Source organism: Bubalus kerabau, chromosome X, assembly GCF_029407905.1.
Source record: "Bubalus kerabau isolate K-KA32 ecotype Philippines breed swamp buffalo chromosome X, PCC_UOA_SB_1v2, whole genome shotgun sequence".
In the NCBI taxonomy this organism is placed as follows: Eukaryota; Metazoa; Chordata; class Mammalia; order Artiodactyla; family Bovidae; genus Bubalus; species Bubalus kerabau.
This window is the reverse complement of record NC_073647.1, coordinates 57528354-57553076: the sequence shown is the minus strand read 5'-3', so window position 1 is coordinate 57553076 and position 24723 is coordinate 57528354. Positions and strand designations below refer to the sequence as shown.

General features: G+C 36.1%; 1 protein-coding gene across 12 annotated transcripts in view; it reads right to left on the bottom strand.

Moving 5' to 3' along the window:
- Positions 1-24723, bottom strand: part of DIAPH2 (diaphanous related formin 2) — a 981259-nt gene that overhangs the window by 481519 nt on the left and 475017 nt on the right. For all 12 annotated transcript variants that reach the window (XM_055563966.1, XM_055563967.1, XM_055563965.1 and 9 more), the window contains one exon: positions 9637-9738. In XM_055563966.1, coding sequence (XP_055419941.1) covers positions 9637-9738 — 102 coding nt within the window. The remainder of the gene's footprint in view (positions 1-9636; positions 9739-24723) is intronic.

The window sequence follows — 24723 nt, the reverse complement described above, 5'->3', positions numbered from 1 at the left end:
CTGCTAAGAAACTCATTTTCAACTGCCATCACATGTGAGCATAAGTGATCTTCTAATATCTTTAATAAATAATATTAAAGGTTCATGGGAATTAACAGATATATTTGTAATAAATACATATTTGTTACAAAAGTGTTTCCCCTGATACCTAAATACTCTTGGGACCCAATATACATTAAAATTACAGAATAATTCTGTATCAGTGACTATAACAAAGGTGACATAATGAAGTGACGATAAAGAAGAGTCAATTGAAGTTAGACAGCAGGCAGATCTTCCTATAAAAGTTGTGAGACCCAGACTTGAAAACTGAGCTAAACTCTGATGTTTGGAAGCACGTAAATATTTAAAACAAGGACATCTGTGATTCCCTGTTAAATAAATCATTTTATTATTCTCTTTTAGACATAACCCGTCCCAGGGTAGGCTCTCTACTGCTCACTGTTGTACTTTCTGCAGTACTCCTAGTACTCAGACTGGACAAAATCATCAATACAGGTGCACCTGCTGTACGGAGCCAATGGCAAATGTTTGTATATTAGATGTCAGGAGAGATAAGAGTCATTGGTAATCTGTAAAATGAAGCTTTGGAAAAACAGGGTTTTGAAAACTGACTCTATCCCAGAAAAGTAATGATGTGCTCATAGAGAATATTTTCCTCAAATAGAGTGATATGTGGAAATTATGCATCAGCATATATTTACTCATTTTCAGTCTGGAACAGAACACGGTAACAATGTCAACCCCAAGAGACACTGGAAGCTCAAAAGAATTACATTAAGAAATGGATAAAGAATTTTCAAAACATCATTCTAACAACTGTCTGCGGCCAAGAACGGCCATTAGAACACTTGTGATACTAGGCTATTTTAAAGGATTACTGATATATGGATAGGGGAAAGGAGTTAATTTTTCATTTTTTAAAAATTTAATGAAAATCAATCAATAGAAAATTTGATTGACATCCACAGACTTTATCTGAATATTCAGTTTTCAGATGGTTTTATTTTACCTCATTGTATTGTAAAAGCTGATGGAAATAAGCCATCCTGTCACAAAATGGATTATTATGAGAAGTTAATGAAATGAACCAGAATCTGAATACCTGGATTTGAGAACACACCATGGTGAGTTTTTTCTTTTACTTGATTTCACAATTATTAAATCATCTTTTTTTTTTCCAGATAAAAATGAAGGTACATCTAGACATAAGAGCTAGCATTCATATTTACAGAAGGAATGAAAATAGAAACAATCAAGGCATTACATATCAAAACACTGAACACTTTGAATGAAAGCAGATAAAGAAAAATGCAATTTTCCCCATGAATATGCAAACTTGAATAATGATTTAATATTAATGGAACAGAAGAGTTACAATCTTCCATCCAAACTAACTACCTTTGATGATGCGTGGGAGAAAAAAAAAAAAAGCTTTTAAGAATTTCCTTTTCACCTGATTAGGCTATCTTGAATAGAGCTCATAAGCTCTTGGGGGGCTTCAAAAAAATTAAAAAGCTAACTGATTTTATAGCTGTAGTTCCAACTACAGGCATAAATCCACTCCTCCCACTTTCACATATTTATGCAGAAAAAGAAAAAAAATTAACTGTACCGTCAGCAGTATCACATAATCTTTGCTTTTCATTATAAATGTTTTTTATTCACAAGGCTATCTCAACATCTTTTTCTTAGATTATAGCTTTAGAATGTTTTTAATTGAAAAATATGGGTAATTTTGAAGTCAGAAAAACAAAGTACCAATTACTAAGAGAACTAATTATTGCCTTCTTTTTCTCAGAAGATGTGTTACTTTAATAGATACACACAGTATGAGTCTCCATTCACAGTGCAAGACAAGTGGGAATTTCCATAGCTCTAAGGTTTGAGAACAGCTGAGCTGCAAACACACTGGGAAGACTCTAAAAAGCTCCTGCTGGGGGGATCTAACTGGCAGAGTTTTCAAAGAGCTGTGTTTTTTCCCCCAGTACAGGTACAGCACATAATTACAATAATGTACCAAATTCACTTCTGTGGGAGGCAGATTGAAGGACAAGTCAGTGGGAAGCTATGCAGCCAATCTACCCCTCTAAAGAAAAGGATTATTTATCCTAGATGGTGTGGGAAGTAACATACCCCTCTTCCCAGGAAACCTGCCTCTAGATACAGGAAAGGTCCCTAGATTTTTTTGTTTCTTTTTTCTTCTCTCTCTTTCTCTCTTTTTTCTGGTTTCTTTTTAATTTATGACATGTGAAAATAAGCAAATCCAATGATATGCCTGATTAAAAAAAAAAAGAGGGAAAGAAAGTTTAGAGAAAGCCTAGAAGCCCAGTCACTGTTTCAGGTAAGTTTATCTTTTTTCAAAAATTCAAAGCCTGATTCTTCTGTAGTCTTGCCAGTTTTACTGTTTTTTGTTTTTTGGATGAGATTTTAGTGAATATTGCAAGAGTAATTTCAATTGTGGCATATGTACATCTCTAACTGATGAGATTTTGTTTTTATCACCCAAGAAGTTATACAATAATGAAAATTCTAAAGGACATTGGCAGGGTGATAGGAGTAAAATTAGGAAACAGTATTTACCACTAAAGAAGGCAAAGAAAGAAAAGGACTCAATAAGGAATCTAAATTTTTCAACCTTCCAGTACCAAATGGATACAGATTTAGACAGGAATAAAAAGAGCCCACTTGATTTTGCATTCAAGCTAATACATTCAACAAACCTTGTAAGTATATCATGTGAATTAAATCAATATAATACAGACATTTAAAGAAGTTGTAATCTAGCAGGGGTCATTCAATAAAAAACCTTGCGATTAAACATTTAATTAAAAACCATGATAATTTGGGGAAAGGAAAAGAAAAAAAAAGGTGCTCTGAGAGAATTTAATAGGGAGACTTAATAAGTAAGTGAGAACATAATGGGGAGAAAAATTTAAGCAGAGACTCAAAGAATAAGCAGGAGAGAGGCAGGCAGGAGTGGGAGTAAGAGGGAGCAGCGTGTGTAATGGTCCAAAGACAGGAAAGAGCATGGTAAATCCAAAAAACAATATACTGATGCTTTATGCAGATAAATAATGATGCAACACAAATGTACTTTAGAAATGTCACATCAAGGGCTGTGCCGAGACTGATTTGGAAAAAGGTCAAAAGCATAAGTGGAGAAAACAGGCTAAAAGTATATTGTAATGGTTAAGGGAAAGAGGATGCTGGCTTGGGTTACAGTAGCAACAGCACAGAAGAGAAGTCAGTAGATCGACTGTATATTTTATTTTATTTTATTTTATTTTTTTTGGATTTTTTTTAAACTTTACATAATTGTATTAGTTTTGCCAAATATCAAAATGAATCCGCCACAGGTATACATGTGTTCCCCATCCTGAACCCTCCTCCCTCCTCCCTCCCCATTCCATCCCTCTGGGTCGTCCCATTGCACCAGCCCCAAGCATCCAGTATCGTGCATTGAACCTGGACTGTATATTTTAGATGCAATTAGGAGTTAATTGATGATCTCTCCTAGATCAGTTTCAACGCATTATTTAAGGCAGCATTCTGATTGCTGTTTCCTGAATAGTAAGTAACTAGAGGTACGGAAGTAGAAAACAAAAAGAGACTAATGAAGAGAAGGCAGTATTTATCATGGACTTCAGGGCCAGTGACGGATTTTTTATTCATCCATCCATCCAGCTATCCATTCATACATTTTGGGGCAATGAATGACTTAAGAAAATTCTTATTTCTGAAGAGAAGAGCAGAGTGGAGGCTGAGGAACTGAAGAGGCAACAGACAAATAGAATAAAAGTAGGCAGGGGATAATTAATGCCTTACACAGAGATAAGTATATTAGTATATAGTAGACTATTTCACACACACATGTACATGTACACATAAGCACACACCAGTACAGTACAGTTGTTAAAATCACAGTCTATGACATCAGACTGCCTGGGACTAAGTTCTGTACCTACTGCTCTGTAACTGAACAAGGTCCAAAACCATTGCCCTCACTATCCTCTTCTGTAACGTGGAGTCAACAATAATACCAGTTTCATAGGGCTGTGAGGAATTCATGAGATAGTGCATGTAAAAACACCTAGCATGGCACTGGACATAGTAACATCTCAATACACTCTTATTTCTATCATTAACAACAACAAGAACAATAGTATTAGTCATAACAAATAAAGTATCCCTTTTTCTGAGGTTTGACAGAGAGGAGGTTAACACAAGATATGGGTAGAGACAGCAACTATGGGTAGAAGAGATACTGTTCTAGCATCTATTTGCTTTCTCATTTCCCTGGTAAGAGATTAGGTTGTCTGCCGAAGAATTGATGCTTTTGAACTGTGGTGTTGGAGAAGACTCTTGAGAGTCCCTTGGACTGCAAGGAGATCCAACCAGTCCATTCTGAAGGAGATCAGCCCTGGGATTTCTTTGGAAGGAATGATGCTGAAGCTGAAACTCCAGTACTTTGGCCACCTCATGTGAAGAGTTGACTCACTGGAAAAACTCTGATGCTGGGAGGGATTGGGGGCAGGAGGAGAAGGGGACGACAGAGGATGAGATGGCTGGATGGCATCACTGACTCGATGGACGTGAGTCTGAGTGAACTGCGGGAGTTGGTGATGGACAGGGAGGCCTGGCGTGCTGCGATTCATGGGGTCGCGAAGAGTCGGACACGACTGAGCAACGGAACTGAACTGAACTGAGGTTGAAAAGAATGGTAAGGGGAGGGAGAAAAGACTTGAAGAAAGCAGGTAAGATATGGTATAGCCCCTATAGAAAAAACAAAAGACCACTGAATTAAGAACAAGTAAAATAACTGCTGAAATGGCAATAAGAGTCCCGCCAAGGTAAAAGCTAAAATGTCATAAAGACACCAATTCACTCAATTCGCCAAAGAGAACAGGGAGACATAAAGTCAGAGAGTTAGAGGCAAAATGAGAATGTGAAGGAGCTCAGATTTTACTCTGTAAACTCTGGGAGACACTGAAGGGTTTCAATATAGAAATCACATGATGAATATACATTTTTAAGAAGACTAAACTAATAATTTTGATGGTGGAAGAAAGCAAAAGCAAGACAACCAGTTTGGGACCTTTCTCATTTGGGTGGAGGATTCTATAGATGTTCAAAGTTGTCCTAAATGTAGGCTGTCCATATATTTCCAGAATTAAAAAGTATTTGGACATTTCCACAGAGAAGTGAATTTAACTTCAGCATAGACTTGAAGAAATATATTTGAACATAATTTTTACTTTGAGACATAAACTGTGCTATTTTTAATCTCAGGCTCATACTTAGTTCTAATAATTATCTTAAAATTCAATAAGCACTTATCTACTGGCTAATATATACAAAATATACATGCTTACATATGTGGTTAAAAGACTAAGTTATATCATTATTTCAAGAAACTTTTCGCTAGATATGAGACTATCTAATCTTTATTTAGATCAGGCAAATCCTGATTGATACTGCCTTAGATAATTTATAGAGCATAAACTACTTAGAAATGTCCTTGACTAACTTCCCTATAGACATGTAGCTAAGGATGGGGAGAGTAAATAAGAGGACCAGGTGACTTCATGCTCACAGCCCCAGAATTATTTATGGTTGCATACATAAACACGAAATCTCTTTCCTTTCCTATTTTGCTTTGAGTTCGGAAGGTATATTGCTCTTTATGTCCCAAAACTTCATTTCCTCAGTGTAGTACCAAGGATATTCCTCTTGAAGGACCTGCTTGGCAAACTAATACATCTTCCAAGATAAACTGCATTCAGGAAAAAAATAGCTTCAGAGAAACTGCAGTGTACCTAAAGTAAAACTCATAACCATCATGACACAGCTGAATTCTCAGATGGTATATAACCTTGCTTCAATTATAATATGAATTCCAGTAGCTTAAGTTTTAAGTGTGGACTTTGGTCTAGAAAATTTTATTATTTAATGTTGTGTTCAAGTATTGCTACTTAATAAACAATATCTGGCCAGTTTATTTTGCTTAATTCAAAAATGAGAGACATAGTTTTTTCAGGTCTCTACACATGCTCTATTTCACCCTAAATATACATTCCTGATTTGCTTTTCAAGGATTTGACAGAACCCTCCTACATCACCATCAGTTCAGTTCAGTTCAGTCACTCAGTCATGTCCAACTCTTTGCGACCCCATGAACCGCAGCACGCCAGACCTCCCTGTCCATCACCAACTCCTGGAGTTCACTCAAACTCACGTCTAGGAACAGATGCCATGATCTTTGTTTTCTGAATGTTGAGCTTTAAGCCAACTTTTTCACTCTCCACTTTCACTTTCATCAAGAGGCTTTTGAGTTCCTCTTCACTTTCTGCCATAAGGGTGGTATCATCTGCATATCTGAGGTTATTGATATTTCTCCCAGCAATCTTGATTCCAGTTTGTGTTTCTTCCAGCCCAGCGTTTCTCATGATGTATTCTGCATATAAGTTAAATAAGTAGGGTGACAATATACAGTCTTGACATATTCCTTTTCCTATTTGGAACCAGTCTGCTGTTCCATGTCCAGTTCTAACTGTTGCTTCCTGACCTGCATATAGGTTTCTCAAGAGGCAGATCAGGTGGTCTGGTATTCCCATCTCTTTCAGAATTTTCCAGTTTATTGTGATCCACACAGTCAAAGGCTTTGGCATAGTCAACAAAGCAGAATTAGATGTTTTTCTGGAATTCTCTTGATTTTTCAATGATCCAGCGGATGTTGGCAATTTGATCGCTGGTTCCTCTGCCTTTTCTAAAACCAGCTTGAACATCAGGAAGTTCACGGTTCATGTATTGCTGAAGCCTGGCTTGGAGAATTTTGAGCATTATATTACTAGCATGTGAGATGAGTCCAACTGTGCTGTAGTTTGAGCATTCTTTGGCATTGCCTTTCTTTGGGATTGGAATGAAAACTGACCTTTTCCAGTCCTGTGGCCACTGCTGAGTTTTCCAAATGTGCTAGCATATTGAGTGCAGCACTTTCACAGCATCATCTTTCAGGATTTGAAATAGCTCAACTGGAATTCCATCACCTCCACTAGCTTTGTTGGTAGGGATGCTTTCTAAGGCCAACTTGACTTCACATTCCAAAATGTCTGGCTTTACATGAGTGATCACACCATCGTAATTGTCTTGGTCATGAAGATCTTTTTTGTACAGTTCTTGTGTATATTCCTGCCACCTCTTCTTAATATCTTCTGCTTCTGTTAGGTCCATACCATTTCTGTCCTTTATCGAGCCCATCTTTGCATGAAATGTTCCTTTGGTATCTCTAATTTTCTGGAAGAGATCTCTAGTCTTGCCCATTCTGTTGTTTTCCTCTATTTCTTTGCATTGGTCACTGAGGAAGGCTTTCTTATCTCTTCTTACTATTCTTTGTAACTCTGCGTTCAGATGCTTATAACTTTCCCTTTCTCCTTTGCTTTTTGCTTCTCTTCTTTTCACAGCTATTTGTAAGCCCTCCTCAGACAGCCATTTTGCTTTTTTGCATTTCTTTTCCATGGGGATGGTCTTGATCCCTGTCTCCTATACAATGTCACAAACCTCTGTCCATGGTTCATCAGGCACTCTATCTATCAGATCTAGGCCCTTAAATCTATTTCTCACTTCCACTGTATAATGATAAGGGATTTCATTTAGGTCATACCTGAATGGTCTAGTGGTTTTCTCTACTTTCTTCAATTTAAGTCTGAATTTGGCAATAAGGAGTTCATGATCTGAGCCACAGTCAGCTCCGGGTCTTGTTTTTGTTGACTGTATAGAGCTTCTCCATCTTTGGCTGAAAAGAATATAATCAATCTGATTGCGGTGTTGACCATCTGGCGATGTCCATGTGTAGAATCTTCTCTTGTGTTGTTGGAAGAGGGTGTTTGCGATGACCAGTGCATTTTCTTGGCAAAACTCTATTAGTCTTTGCCCTGCTTCATTCCATATTCCAAGGCCAAATTTGCCTGTTACTTCAGGTGTTTCTTGACTTCCTACTTTTGCATTCCAGTCCCCTATAATGAAAAGGACATCTTTTTGGGGTGTTAGTTCTAAAAGGTCTTGTAGGTCTTCATAGAACCGTTCAACTTCAGCTTCTTCAGCGTTACTGGTTGGGGCATAGACGTGGATTACTGTGATACTGAATGGTTTGCCTTGGAAATGAACAGAGATCATTCTGTCGTTTTTGAGATTGCATCCAAGTACTGCATTTCAGACTCTTTTGTTGACCATGATGGCATATGCAGTGCTATATCTGAGAACTGCTGCTGCTGCTGCTGCTAAGTTGCTTCAGTCGTGTCCAACTCTGTGCAACCCTATAGATGGAAGCCTACTAGACTAGGCTCCCCCATCCCTGGGCTTCTCCAGGCAAGAACACTGGAGTGGGTTGCCATTTCCTTCTCCAGTGCAGGAAAGTGAAAAGTGAAAGGGAAGTCGCTCAGTCGTGTCTGACTCTTAGCGACCCCATGGACTGCAGCCCACCAGGCTCCTCTGTCCATGGGATTTTTCAGGCAAGAGTCTGGAGTGGGGTGCCATCGCCTTCTCCAATATCTGAGAACTAATAAACTCTAAATATGGGTGAGCAGTTATTGCATATGTTCAAAAGGAATGTTCTCTGTTCTATCACATTTGCAGAGTAGCAAATCACATCGAATCAAATGTATTACTATTAAAGAGGTTATAAAATATTTTGCATGAAGCAGAGTATTTGACTATTAAGTGCAACGGCAATTTTTAAAAGTCTTAGTATGCAGATGGAAAATGGTCAGAGAGTCGGGGTACAACTGAAAGGTGTAATAGAACTGTTTATTTTATATGGGACCAAACTTGAATTGAACACTGAGTCAAAAATAGGTTTTCTCTAGGAAATTAAATAAATCATCATACCCACCATCTTTTTGTCAATTATTTGAATAGCAGTTTTGAGGAAAGCTTGAAACATATACATACACACACACACACACATACACACACATATATAAAACTATTGTTTTAATACATAATTTACATCTAGTCTTATTTTATACCCTTTACAATGAAGAGGAGATAAGAAAACATAATTCATTTCAGTGGTTATTTAACCACACTAAAGAAATGTATTTATGCAATTTTATTTCCAGCTGAAACTGTATATTTAATGGTTTTAATCAATTAATGACACTGTACGGGAAATCTGAAAATTTTTGTCTTTTTTCTGATACAATATATACCATTCAAAAGAGACTCTAGAATATTTCTAATTATCTATAACAGTTTCCACCATTCCACCCTTAAGAAGCCTAACTTTATTAAAAAGCCAAATTCTAATAGCAAGATCTAAATAGAAGGAAAAATTGTCAATACAATAATATGTTCTTTTTATATATTAATATTAATATCAGCATTGATATAGAGGAAGATCCCTGAGATGTTGTGAGGTATTTCATAATGTAGATCTTAACTTTATTTTTCAATAATATTATAAGTAATAAGGATTTTTTTTCCTCCAACAGCCAATGTTACATAAGTTATATAGTTATACAGTAGGAAAAAAAATAAATATAAGCAATTGAAATGTCTTCCCCCCTCCCCCCGCCCCCGTTTCTGTTATGTGTTACCTCCAAGCTGAGTCTGTGGGCCCTTAGTCTAGATACATACCACAACTCCAAATTGTTCAGGTTCACAGAGGTCATCATATTCATTCTTCAGCTGTGCTAGTTCTTTGAGTACCTTCTGCTCAGGAAGATGTTTTACAAGGTTCTAAAAGGAAATAAAAGCATAACAGTTTAGTATTTCATTATTATGATTATAAAAGATATATTAAAAACTATAAAAGTGATTAACTAATATAGTGGATAAATTTCTGATTGTGCTTCTGTCACAGTACCAGTGTATCTTCCCCTTCTCCCCAAAAACTTAACCAAAAAACAGCTACAATTTAATGTGAATAAATATATAGAAGTGTTTGGTTTCTCTGCACTATAGTATATAAATGTTAAATTAAAAAATCATATGACAATAAATAACATTACAAAATTGACTATCTTTCTAGCTCTTAAACACATATCATAATTTTAAGATTTATTTCCTGTCATGATAATTAGTCAATCTATTAAAAAAACAGAAAAATACTATGTAGAATTTACTCATGTGCACTAAATAATCATCAACCATACTCTTCAATATTGGCAAAATATGGAATCATTTTCAATCTTACAAACCACATCAAGCCTATAAAAATAATCTCCAATTATTTATAATATCTTTATTTTTTTCTATTCTGTTCTTCTATGTGATTTCCAATTCCTAAAACAATTATCAAAGAAAGAAGCCTAGATTTTGCCCCTACAGTCAACACATCATTTTCCCAGCTATTTCAACTTTACCACCTCAAAGTTGGCCACATCATAGTCCAACACTGAGTCTGAGGGACAAGTGTGCAATCCTATTTAAAAATATCTTTCAGACAAAACTGTTAAAACCATCTTTCCGATATCTTTCAGATAGTTCACTTAAAAGCTATCTTTCAGAACAACTTAAATATATATACACACACAAACACACAAACAAGTGCACACATACACACACACACACAATGTGTATGTGTGTTAGTCGCTCAGCTGTGCCTGACTCTTTGCGACCCTATGGACTGTAGCACATCAGGCTCCTCTGTCCATGGGATTCCCAGGCAAGAATACTGGAGTGGATTGCCATTCCTGTCACTGTGAGGATAATGCCTAAGATGCAAAAGGGAATGGCTGATGCCAGGGGGAGCAATGGGGATCCTGTTCTCCAGAATTCAGAGATGTGCGTTCTGGTTGGTTTGGTAGATACTTGCCTTGGTTTCAACAGTCTCTGGTTGCAGCAGCTTTCCCTAATGGCATCAATTAGAAGATTTAAACAGGCAGAAACACCTCTAATGCCTTTTGGAACCAGACAACTAAGGAAATCTTTGTCAGACCTAGGTGGCACTAATGGTAAAGAACCTCCTGCCACGATCCCTGGGTTAGAAAGATCCCCTAGGAGGAGGGCATGGCAACCCACTCCAGTATTCTTGCCTGAAGAATCTGCATGGACAGAGGAGGCTGACGGGCTACAGTCCATGGGGTCACAAAGAGTCAGACATGACTGAAGCGATGTAGCATGCATTGTCAGATCACTGGCTGACTGAAGAGATAATGAAACCCAAACTAGAGTGACCACACACAACGAAAACCATCCTCAGAAAACAAAAATCAGCTGTCTTTAAGGAGTGGCATAATTAGATTCCCAAAGTTATAATATATTCAAATCTCCAGTTCTCAACAAAAATATTACAAAGCATGAGAAGAAACAATAGAGCATGGCCGATGCAGGGAAAAAAGAATTTGACAGAAATGGTTCCCAATGAAGTTCAGAATTTAAAGTTATAAATCAAAAATATTAAATGAACTGTTTTAAAGATGATCAATGAGCTAAAGTAAACTATGGACAAATAACTAAAGGAAAATAATATTATGAATAGAATAAGAAAGACATAGAAATTACAAAAAGGAATCCAACAGAAATTCTGAAAGTGAAAAGTACCAATCACTGAAATTTAAAATTTATTATACGAGTAGATATGGGCAGGCAGAGGAAAGGATCAATGAATGTAAAGGTAAAGAAACTGATATTATTAGGTTGAAGGAACAAACAGATAAAAGAATGAAGAAAAATAAAGCATGAGGGATCTGTGGGACACCAAGCATACCAACATGTATATCACAGGATTCCCAAAAGAGAAAGGGAAGAAAAAAATATTTGAATAAATAATGATTGAAAACTTTCCAAATCTGATGAAATACGTAAATATACACACCCAAGAAGATCATTAACTCCAAGCAGGACATCAAAGAACTATGAGACACTTTCTAATCAAAGTGTCAAATGTAGAAAATGATAATTTTTAAAGCAGCAAGAGAAGTGAATTGTCACATTTAAGGAATCCTTAATAGGATTATTCACAGAAGGCAATGGCACCTCACTCCAGTACTCTTGCCTGGAAAATCCCATGGATGGAGGAGCCTGGGCTGACGTCTATGGGGTCGAACAGAGTCGGACATGACTGAAGTGACTTAGCAGCAATAGGATTATTATATGATTTCTCCCACTGGAGTCAAAAGGTAGTGGGATAAAATAAGTGCTGAAATAAAAGACTATCAACAAGAATTTTATACCCACAAAAACCATCCTGAAGAATGAAAAACTAAGACATTTCCAAATTAACAATAACAACAACAGCAACAAGAAAAGATAATTTATCGCTAGCAAGACTGTTCTGTCCCCAAATACTAAAAGAGGCCCTACAAGCAGAAATTAAACGGCAGTAAACAAAATTATGTATCAATTATACCTCAATAAAACAAGCAAATAAATAAACAAACATACTACTATATGCAGTCTACATGCTTTCAATAAAAAGATACAAAGTGATTGAAAGCAAAAGAATGGGAAAAAATATGGCATGTATATAGTAGCCAAAAAAAAAAGTGAGGCTCGATATTATTGTCAAATTAAAATTGTCACTTTAAATCACAAAAAGGTCACAAGAGACAAGGATATTATATATTAATAAAAGTTTCAACCCATCAAGAAGATATAATTGTTATGAACATATTCCTATCCAAGAACCGAGACCCAAAATACATGAAGTAAAGCTGACAGAGTTGAAGAAAGAAATATACAGATCTAAAATAATAGTTGGAATGTAGGGGTGATTCAACATATAAAAATATGATGATCTTTTTTTTTATCTAGTTTGTTTCACTTTTTCTATTTTATATTCAGTGCTCCCATTTCACTTAGTTTATGTTCTCCAATTTATCCATCTCTCTCTTTTTTATGATGTTCTTTTTCAAGCCTTAAAGATCAAGTGTAAGTAGAAAAGCTTTTGTATATGTATATAAAATATGTATAATATATATATTTTAGAAAACTTATGATTTTTTGCCTAACTAAAAAAATTATGACATTTTGATTCTACTTTGACTTAGTATGAATAGAATGCTAGACTTCTAATTAAAAAATAGATATACAACAAGCAACAAAGGTTTACTGTATAGCATAGGGAACTATAGTCAATATCTTGCAATAACCTATGATAGAAAATAATTTCAAAAATAATATATGTGTATTTGGATAACTGAATCAATTTGCTGTGCACCTGAAACATTGTAAGTCAACTAAACTTCAATAAAATATATATATATTACAAAAAACACAAGCAAGCCAAAACTTTAATTACTGTGACTTAATTATATTTTGAGTAGGAAAATTATGCAAAGTTTTTGCACTTTTTTTCTTTGCCACTTAAACGCATTCAACCTAACAAATACAGAAAAAAAGTATAGGAAGGAATCTGGCTAAGCTAAAATCACGTGGTCTCTAATTCTTTTGTGATGTGAAACCTCAGTAATGCAGATTTATATCATCCAATGAGTAAACATCCTATTTTGTAGAATGTTTAAAAATAGTGTTTATTTCTCTTTGTCCAAAAAAAAATAAAATAAACCAATGTAATATGCCACATTAATAGAATAAAGGGAAAACATCTCACATAATCATTTCAACTAATACATTAAAAGCATTTGATAAAATCCAACACATATTTGTGAGAAAAAAAATGCTCTTTAAACGAGGAATAAAAGCAAACTTTCAGAAAATGATAAAGACCATATAAAAATATGTCACAGATAATATACTCAATGATAAAAGACTGAAATTGTATCTGTTAAGAACAGGAACAAGGCAAGGATGAATGCTTACAACACATCTATGTATCATAGTACTAACCAGAGCAATTAGACAAGAAAGAGAAATAAAAGGCATTCAAATTATAAAATTAGAAACAATTGTCTCTCTTTACAGATGACGATTTTATATGAAGAAAACACTAAATAATCCAACAAAAAAAACTGAAAGAGCTAATAAATGAATCAGCAAAGTTTCAGGATACTTAGCATGCAAAAATCAGTTGTATTTCTGTGCACTATAATCTGAAAGGAAATTAAGAAAACAATTCCATTTACAATAGCATTTTTTAAAGCACCTATAATGAGATACCATTTTTACAATGCCCACTAGAAAGGCTATTGTCCAAAAAGTGGGAAATAAAAACTGTTGGTAAGGATGTATTAAAATAGGAACCCTTATGCATTGTTGGTTAGAATGTAAAATGGCATCAGCACTGTGGAAAACAGCTTGGTAGTTTCTTAGAAATTAAAAACAGAATTAACCGTATGATCCCACAATTCCATCTTGGTTATGTAACAAAAAGAACTGAAAACAGCATCTCAAACAGTTATGTGTACACAATGCTATCATTGTTATTCAATAGTGAGAAGGCAGAAACAACCTACTTTTCCATCAACAGATATATTGATAAATATGATATATACATACAACAAAATATTATTCACTAGAAAAAGGAAGTTTTGATCCACGCTAAAACACTGATGAATCTTGAGAATTTTAGGGTTAGTGAAATAAGATAGACAAAAAAGGACAAACACTGTATGAACCCACTGATCTAGAATAGATTCTTAGACACAATAGAAAAGAGGTTACCAGGAGCTGGGGGCAGAGGGGAATGGGAAGTTACTGCTTAAAAGGATAGAATTTCTGGGTGGGATAATGAAAAATTTCTGGAAATAGTGGTGACAACTGAACAACAATTTCAATATACTTAACACCAGGTAAACTGTACATTTAAAAAAAGGTTAGACAGTACACTCTATATTATAAATGTTTCCAAATTAAAAAAAAAAGAGTAGGCAATATATAACCTTATATGTCCCATGGAAAACAGCTGTATCTCAATCTACTTTTAAGTCCTCTTTGGTCTCTATTTATCTTTACTCCCCTCCCACTAATTTTGCATCCACTAAGCTCTATGCCTGCGATGGCACCCGCTGTGTACTGATTAGTCCAAAGATTTACAATATCATGTCATTTGACCTAAAAGAAAAATCAATATTGATATAGCAATATAAACATCAAATGAAATTAAGCCCAGCTACTACTATGCCTCATTAATATTTTTTTAATAGAATGGAAAGGTAAGTACATATCAAGGTGTTATTTCTATTTTTCTCAAATATTTCTGATGTATATAAATTGTTTTTCAAAATTTTTTCTCTGTTAATAGGATTTTTTGTGAAGTATGTTATTAAGGAAAACAAAGAATCAGAATGGTAACTTTCATAATTTTCCCTACAGGGAAATTCAATTAGAAAGATTAAAAATGTTGTTACCATTATTAAAAATATCAACTCTGCATATTTTCAACTCTCCATTTCAATTTTAAGTTTTAACTGTGAAAATAACTATTATAGAATGAATCAAGCCTATAATAGGATTTTAGCTCTGAATGTGAAACTTGTTGTTATTTTGCTTCTCTTCCGGCTGCAGATAACCTGTTAAGTCATCTTTACACTGCAGGCTCCCTGGCAGTTTCTTTTCTTTCTCTGTTCAGCTATATGAAATAATGAACACATTCGATGGGCTCAGATGTATTCTGATTCTGGATACGGTCTTCAGACTGAGTTACAAGCTTATACAGCTGCCAGTGTTTAGTACATTTTATTTACAAATAATGTTTAGAATAAAACGCTCTCAATGTGTGGTAGATATGGCCTACGTTATAGGACTTCTTGCTTCATGAACCTACTACACATCTAGAAACCATGTTTCAAGTGGCCATCATAGCCAATACCTGAAGACACTTCAGTATTTTTCCATAAATACTAAAAAATGGAGCATAAGATCAGACATTAACAATGTTTTCATGTCCATCAAGTCCTGAATAGAAGAGGAAGGAGGGTTAGAAGAGAGAGGAGAGATAGCAATACTCATTTGCCTCTATGCTCCTTCACTTATCTTTAAAAGTATGTCAAGAGAGAAAAATGTTCAATGCACAGTTTAAGAATAATAAGTCCTTGGAGTCAGTTGGAAGTCCATATTTTTAGGCCTCCTGGAAGATCCATGCTAAGTCGCTTCAGTCGTGTTCAACTCTTTACGACTCTATGGACTGTAGCATGTCAGGCTCCTCTGTCCGTGGAATTTTCCAGGCAAGAATGCTGGAGTGGGTTGCCATTTCCTACTCCATGGGATCTTCCGGATCCAGAAATCAAACCTGCGTCTCCTGCAGTGCAGGCAGATTCTTTACTGCTGAGCCACTGGGAAAGCCCCTGTCCTACCTAAAGGAAGAGAAGCGTGTATTATGCAATCAGGCTAGGCCCAGTAGGAAAGCTTGCATTTTGGAAAGGATCAAAGTGATTGTGAGTGCAATAGTTGCTTCTTGGATATGTCTCCAGGCCTGGCCGACCTATCCCCTCATATGTCTGAGTGCTTGGTTATTCCGAAAATCAAGCATGTTAAAAAAAAAAAAAAAAAAGGAGACAAAGAAAGTAAAACATGTTTCTGTATCTTGCCATCAAAATAGGAAATGAGGAAAATCATCCACAGCAGCTACATGAAAGCTGACAAATTAGTTCATAAGATCTGGAAGCTATTCCTTGAGAGCCATAGAAACATCTAATGGAGATAGTTTTTGAAAAGAGTTAAGGTCTTGCAACAGCAGCTAGGAGCAAGAGGAAGCAAACCATAGGTGAACAGATGTGGATTGTGCTAGTGTTTAAATGTCATATTGCCCAATTAAACAACTGTAAATAGCTTTTGTTTAGTTGCCATGTTGATACTATGGCTACTTAAGATCTATAAATAAATTGCAAAGAAGAGTTCAGATACCCCCTAAACTGAAAGGGGAAAGCTGTTTGTAACAGCAGAGGCTAGAAATTATAAATTTTTAAAGACAACTTATATTCTGACAAATTGTGAATTAATAGGCAAATATTCTGTAAAGTTTCAACCCTTCTATTTTTCCATCCCGCTCCTCCTACTTACTACTGAGCATCTTCTTTCAAACAGTCTAAGATTTGTGTTTAAAAGATCAATTCTAGGTCAGTATGAAAATTTCATCTTAGAAAATGTCAATGAGCTGAAGTTCACAAAGAAAACAACAAAGGGGAAAGCAGTTACTATGTCATCAAACGAACAGATTTTTCTTCCTCTTTTTACACATCACAAATTCACTTTCTGATGACTGTCACAGTTATCTAAAGGGATTTCTCCTAAAAACCATAGGCTTTTAACTCCTTTTTTACATTTTTGCAATGACTCTACAATTCTTTCAAAACTTTATTTCTTTTAAATGTTAATTGCACACTTAAAGGTTAGTTAAGTGAAGGTACTGAACCATAATGCCCTTTCCTGCCTTCCAAAACATAACCTTTATTTTTTGTCTTATATCTCATTAAGTCATTTTAGTAGTAGGAAAGTCGAGTTAGGTTCATTTTGATTAAGTCCTATTGTTCCCTATGTAAATGGATTGGGGCCAATATTTCTTTTTTTTTAATTTATTGTTTTTTTTTCTTCTTCTTTTTTTTTTTTAATTTTATTTTATTTTTAAACCCCAAACACTGTATTAGTTTGGCCAAACATCAAAACGAATCCGCCACAGGTATACATGTGCTCCCCATCCTGAACCCTCCTCCCTCCTCCCTCCCCACACCATCCCTCTAGGTCGTCCCAGTGCACCAGCCCCAAGCATCCAGTACCATTAAGTGCATATGTATACACAGAATTCTATTTATATATGGGAGACAAACACACACACACACACACACACACACACATATATATACACACACACATATATCAGTATTATGTTAACTTCTGTTGTCAAAGATTTTATTTTGTAAAAAATTCAGACAAGAAATGGGTAAGTCTTGGATAAATATCTGTGATCTTAATGGAAACGTCCTCCTATTTTGCCTGGTCAAAAGTTCAATCCATAAACTACTATAACTTACTATACGTTGTGCAACAGTTTCTCATGGCATGTCTTAAATTGTATGTGTGTATTTTAATGTTCTGAAATCAGATTCATGTGTTCTAGTTCTTCGCTTTGAGTTAAAAGGCACACACTTTGATGCTAGGCCTGGATCTATATTTATTTTGTATTTCATCCATCCATTCAGCTAGTATATACTAGCTGCCGATTCTGTGATTGCCACCACATTAACCACTAGAGATTCTGCCCTCGTGAAAATGACAGATCAGGACTGTGTATACTCCTGCCTACACAGTGAAACCATAATCAACATATGACTGGCAGTCATTTGTGTTGCATTTGATCCAAAATACATTTCTTGTCAAGAGGTCATGCGGCAATTCCCTCTTCTGGTTTGGAATTCTTATCATTTCTGTAACTCTTAAAACAGACTATAAGCATCTGTTAAGATATGTTAAAATGCTAACTAAATGGTCTAAAACATTCAGGGAGAGGTTTTCTAAACCTTGTGGAAGTACTCCTTTCAAAAAATGTTAGTTGATTAAAGACAAGAATTGAAAACATGGTGAGAAAATTCATGACCTTGGAGTATGACAATTGTATCTTACAAAGAGGCAGCCTTTTACATGTTTCCTACCAATTTGATCTTCAACTTGACCAGAGTAGGCATACTTCTCAATATCACCTCAGCACTAATGTCACCAAATGAACAGCTCCAGCCCTCAGCATTCCTGCCAATTCCTAAGTTCCATATTTCAAACCAACAGCCTGTCCTACTTTGATGCACCATCATTACTGCAAATTCAACAAATCTAAAGGAGAATTCATCCTCACTCTGATCCCTTACCTTATCAGCTTCTCCTAAAGGGCCCGTTCTGCCAATAGGACTGGCATCCTCTCCATCCTCTAAGCTTTCGAACTGGAGTTTGCCACTCAGTTACAAGTTCTGAGGGCTTCCTTGGTGGCTTATATGGTAAAGAACCTGCCTGCAATGCAGGAGACCAGAGTTCTATCCCTGGGTGGGGAAGATACCCTAGGGAAGAGAATGGAAGTCCACTCCAATATTCTTGAGAATTCTGGAGAATTCCCTGGACAAAGGAGCCTGGCAGGCTCCAGTCCATGGGGTCGCAAAGAGTTGGACAAAACTGAGTGACTAACACTTTCCGTTTCACTTTTTCACAAGTTCTGATGATTCTTTCTGTCAAAATCTCTTTGGAATTCAACCCTTATTTGACATTCTGCAGCCAAACATCGGGCCATAGAAATCATGTGTATCTAAACTTTCCTAATTTCAGTTCAATTAAATTCATCAAAGTGTTCTCATTGTGTATTAGATTAATAGAGATTGTAGATATATTTACAACTTCTATAATTATAGACAGAAAATTTGTGAATACTTTGTACATAAAAATTTCAACTCCCACTACAAATGTCATGATCCTATTTACAGAAATGTATTGCTTTCTAAAATAATTCACATGATTTACAATTAATCTGAAAGATAATTACTAAAAGTATTCATTCCTTTGATGCTAATTATCTTCTATTTTGTTTATGTTCCACTCTATACTCAAAAACAAACTTGAAAATCATATTAAACCTTAAAGGTGATACTAAGAATTTAAAAAATGTAGAGAATATACAGAATGAATGACACACTATGAATATTAAATAGCATATGAGGTGGATATGGCCTTGTCTAAATGTAATATAGTCTGCCTAAGTAGAGTACAAACAATATCCCGTTATATACATATAACTCTAATGTATTTTGAATTAACATTTCAAATTAAACACAAAATATCTTTTCACAATAAGGATACAAACTGATATTCTCAGATATATAACAGAAGATTTATATTACTTAAAATAGGTGACAGGAGTATAGTATGTTATTTAGGTACAGTCTGCTTTCATTAGGTATCACTTCATCATGGCCATGACAAACAAATACAAGGATGCATTGCTATAAAATACTACATATAAATGTTTCAAAAGCTGAATCCTACCCCAATAGCCAAGACACCTATGTTGGATAGGTTTGAAGTTTGAAGGCTACTAACATCTTACAGTTCTTGAAATGATAACAGTGCAACGTACTTTAGTTGAATATCCCAAAGGACAATCTAGGAATTTCATTCAAGTATACAGGTGTATGCTAATACAATATTCAATCATTTCACATTAAGAACTCAGTGTTTTTCAGTCATGATTTTTGTTTAGGCATATGAAACAATGCAAGTTAATGCAGACTATTGAAACTGAGTGTACTAGAGAATGGCCATACTGTTCAATGAAATGTGCCACATCAGAATGCCACAACTCCTATGCAAATCTAAAGGCAGAAACACTTCACTGGTTAGAAAGACAATCTATACACAAACATGAGGTGGCTTCTTTTTCCAAAATCATTGTAATACTGTAAATCATTCCAATTAGTTCAAAAGAGTTGTAATAGAAACATACCTGACTGGCTATTATTAAGTATTTACTTCCCTTTTTTCATATAAGTACTGGATATAGACACTTGCATTCAAAACAAATGTAGAAGCATATGGATATACCTTAGTTCAGTTCAATCACTTTAGTTGCTCAGTTGTGTCTTGACTCTTTGCGACCCATGAACCGCAGCAAGCCAGGCCTCCCTGTCCACAACCAACTCCCAGAGTTTATGCAAAATCATGTGCATTGAGTCGGTGACGCCATCCAACCATCTCATCCTCTGTCATCCCCTTCTCCTCCTGCCCTCAATCTTTCCCAGCATCAGGGTCTTTTCAAATGAGTCCGCTCTTCACGTCAGGTGGCCAAACTATTGGACTTTCAGCCTCAACAACAGTCATTGCAATGAACACCCAGGACTGATTTCCTTTAGGATAGACTGGTTGGATCTCCTTGCAGTCCAAGGGACTCTCAAAAGCCTTCTCCAACACCACAGTTTAAAAGCATCAAATCTTTGGCACTCGTCTTTCTTTACAGACCAATTCTCACATGCATACATGATTACTGGAAAAACCATAGCCTTGACTAGACAGACCTTTGTTGACAAAGTAATGTCTCTCCTTTTTAATATGCTGTCTATGTTGGTCATAACTTTACTTCCAAGGAGTAAGCATCTTTTAATTTTATCGCTGCAATCACCATCTGCAGTGATTTTGGAGCCCCCAAAAATAAAGTCAGCCACTGTTTCCACTGTTTCCCCATCTATTTCCCATGAAGTGATGGGACCGGATGCTATGATCTTAGTTTTATGAATGTTGGGCTTTAAGCCAACTTTTTCAGTCTCCTCTTTCATTTCCATCAAGAGGCTCTTTAGTTCTTCTTGACTTTCTGCCATAAGGGTGGTGTCATCTGCATATCTGAGGTTATTGATATTTCCCCCAGCAATCTTGATTCCAGTTTGTGCTTCTTCCAGCCCAGCGTTTCTCATGATGTACTCTGCATAGAAGTTAAATAAGCAGGGTGAAAATATACAGCCTTGATGTACTCCTTTGCCTATTTGGTACCAGTCTGTTGTTCCATGTCCAGTTCTAACTGCTGCTTCCTGACCTGCATACAGGTTTCTCAAGAGGCAGGTCAGATGGTCTGGTACTCCCATCTCTTTCAGAATTTTCCACAGTTTATCGTGATCCACACAGTCAAAGGTTTTGGTATAGCCAATAAAGCAGAAATAGATGCTTCTCTGGAACTCTCTTGCGTTTTCCATGATCCAGCGGATGTTGCCAATTTGATCTCTGGTTCCTCTGCCTTTTCTAAAACCAGCTTGAACATCTGGAAGTTCATGGTTCATGTATTGCTGAAGCCTGGCTTGGAGAATTTTGAGCATTACTTTACTAGCATGTGAGATGAGTGCAATGGTGCGGTAGTTTGAGCATTCTTTATCATTGCCTTTTTTTGGGATTAGAATGAAAACGGACCTTTTCCAGTCCTGTGGCCACTGCTGAGTTTTCCAAATGTGCTGGCATATTGAGTGTAGCACTTTCACACCATCATCTTTCAGGATTTGAAACAGCTCAACTGGAATTCCATCACCTCCACTAGCTTTGTTCATAGTGATGCTTTCTAAGGCCCACGACTTCACATTCCAGGATGTCTGGCTCTACGTGAGTGATCACACCATCATGATTATCTTGGTCATGAAAATCTTTTTTGTACACTTCTTCTGTGTATTCTTGCCACCTCTTAATATCTTCTGCTTCTGTTAGGTCCATACCATTTGTGTCCTTTATTGTGCTCATCTCTGCATGAAATGTCCCCTTGGTATCTCTAATTTTCTTAAAGAGATCTCTAGTTTTTCCCATTCTATTGTTTTCCTATATTTCTTTGCACTGATCACTGAGGAAGGCTTTCTTATCTCTCCTTCCTATTCTTTGGAACTCTGCATTCAAATGGGTATATCTTTCCTTTTCTCCTTTGCTTTTCACTTCTCTTTTTAGTTATACCTTAGTTAGATAGTTATATCTAAGTTGTACCTTTGGTTAAAGAAACAGAAAATCCATGTGAAGCATCTACTATCCTGGACATTTTTTGACACATCAAGTACCCTTTCCAAGCTGACAACATGTTTTTGTTTTAACTAAGCAGAAACAATATTTGGCATCTGTGGAACTTAAAACATACTGATTCGAATACAGTGGCAGGTTTCTTCCAACTTTCGAATAAAAGAGTCATTGAGATACTTTAGAAAAGACTTCTGTTTCTAGCTAGTTACCCTAGTCAACTGGGTAGTCAAATTGTCTAGGGACTGTCAATTTATAGAATGCATAAAATTCTTAAAAATACCTTCATATAAAAACATAAGCTGTCAAGCAATTTACAATATCCCCCCCCACCTCTGCTCAAAGAAAGAAAACTAAAGAAAAGCATTAATCCAGAGATATAACCAAACACTGAAGGCCAACTCTGCCCTAGGAAAACCCACCAGTTTCCAGTGTTCTAGAGTTTTTAACTTTAATAGGCCTCAAACATAGGATGGTACACAAAGCCTAGAGCTTTCAGAAGGTATAGGCAAAGTTGGTTCTGATGTACATCTAAAACCCCAAGAGATAATCTCTCCAGTGAAGGACTTAAATAAAAACAAAACAAACGAATGAACAAAACAAAGAAGGCCCACCCACAGAGAAAAAGAGCATGGGGTCTTGTCTGTTTTCTCCTTGACTGTGGACACCTGTAAGAGTAACCAGTGTCTCCCTGTAAACCTCTAACCACAAGCCAGGCCCATGCAGGTTTTGGTCAGAATTTAAAATACCTAGTTATTAAGAGGAGAAGGCAATGGCACCCCACTCCAGTACTCTTGCCTGGAAAGTCCCATGGATGGAGGAGCCTGGTGGGCTGCAGTCCATGGGGTCGCTAAGAGTCAGACACGACTGAGCGACTTCACTTTCACTTTTCACTTTCATGCATTGGAGAAGGAAATGGCAACCCACTCCAGTATCCTTGCCTGGAGAATCCCAGGGACAGAGGAGCCTAGTGGGCTGCCGTCTATGGGGTCGCACAGAGTCGGACACGACTGAAGCGACTTAGCAGCAGCAGCAGCAGCAGGTATTAAGAAACACGTTGAGAATTTAAAGTGATTGCATTTTGGCAGTGTTCCCATATAATGGGCAGTCATTCATGCAAATTTCCAGGAAGAAAAGTATCTTTATACTTCAGTTTCAAAACATTTCCAAAAAGGCTCAGCAATCATTGCATGCTAAGTCGCTTCAGTTCTTGTCCAACTCTTTGCAATCCCATGAACTGTAGCCCTCCAGGCTCCTCTGTCCATGGGATTCTCCAGGCAAGAATACTGGAGTGGGTTGCCATTCCCTTCTTCAGGGGATCTTCTCCATACAAGGATCAAACCTGGTCTCTTATGTCTCCTGCATTGGCAGGTGGTTCCTTTACCACTAGCGCCACCAAGGAAGTCATTAATTCACAATAAAAATACAGATGATACAGAAAGAAGTAAACAAACATTAGTAAGAGTGAGCAAAAACAATAGAATTAGACCTATAAAGATGTAGACCTTAAAGATGTAAGAATATTCAATAAACAAAGAACTTCTAGATATAAGAAATACAATAAGTGACATTAGAAAGCTTACTGGATAGGAAAAACAGATGATTAGGTACAAATCACAAAAGAATTAGTAAACTGAAAGATAACCTGAAAGAAATGCTCTAGATTACAGTACATAAAGACAAAATACAAAAGAGATGTAAAACTAAACAATCAAAAAAAAAAACCCAAAAGAGAGTATGAATGTTCAAAATAAGCAATTGGAGTTAACAGTAGGCAGGAATAGACAGCATGGGAGAAGGATAATATTCTAAATGTAAATTACTAGAAACATTTTCCAGAATTGATGGAGCAGAACAAATTTTAAATTCAAGAAGCCAATCAATCAAGATAAACATAAAGATGAAAAAATCCACACCGAGAGACACATCTTAATAAAACTATACAATACCAAAAACCAAAAGAGATAGAAGAATAGAACAGGCAGGTTACCTCCAAGGAATGTCAATTTAAACTACAGCTTGCTTAACAAAACCGAAGCCAAAATATGGTGAAATAATTTGTTCATATAGATAAGAAAGAAATTTTTGCAAGCTAGAATTACATACTCATTGAATATATCTTTTAATAACAAAGATGAAATAAATACAATTTCAAGCAAATAGAGATTTTACTATGTCAAGAATATCACTAAAGGTACTTTAAAAAGATGTGCTTCAGCAAGAAGTAAAATGATCCTAGGAGGAAGTTCTTTCATTGGAGAAGGAAGGTATTCATGAAAGTGAAATATGTGAGTTAATCTAAGCAAACCTGTATAAGTCATCAAAACAATGTCTACCTTGTTAACTTTTAAAACTAACCAAAATAAGAAGTAACAA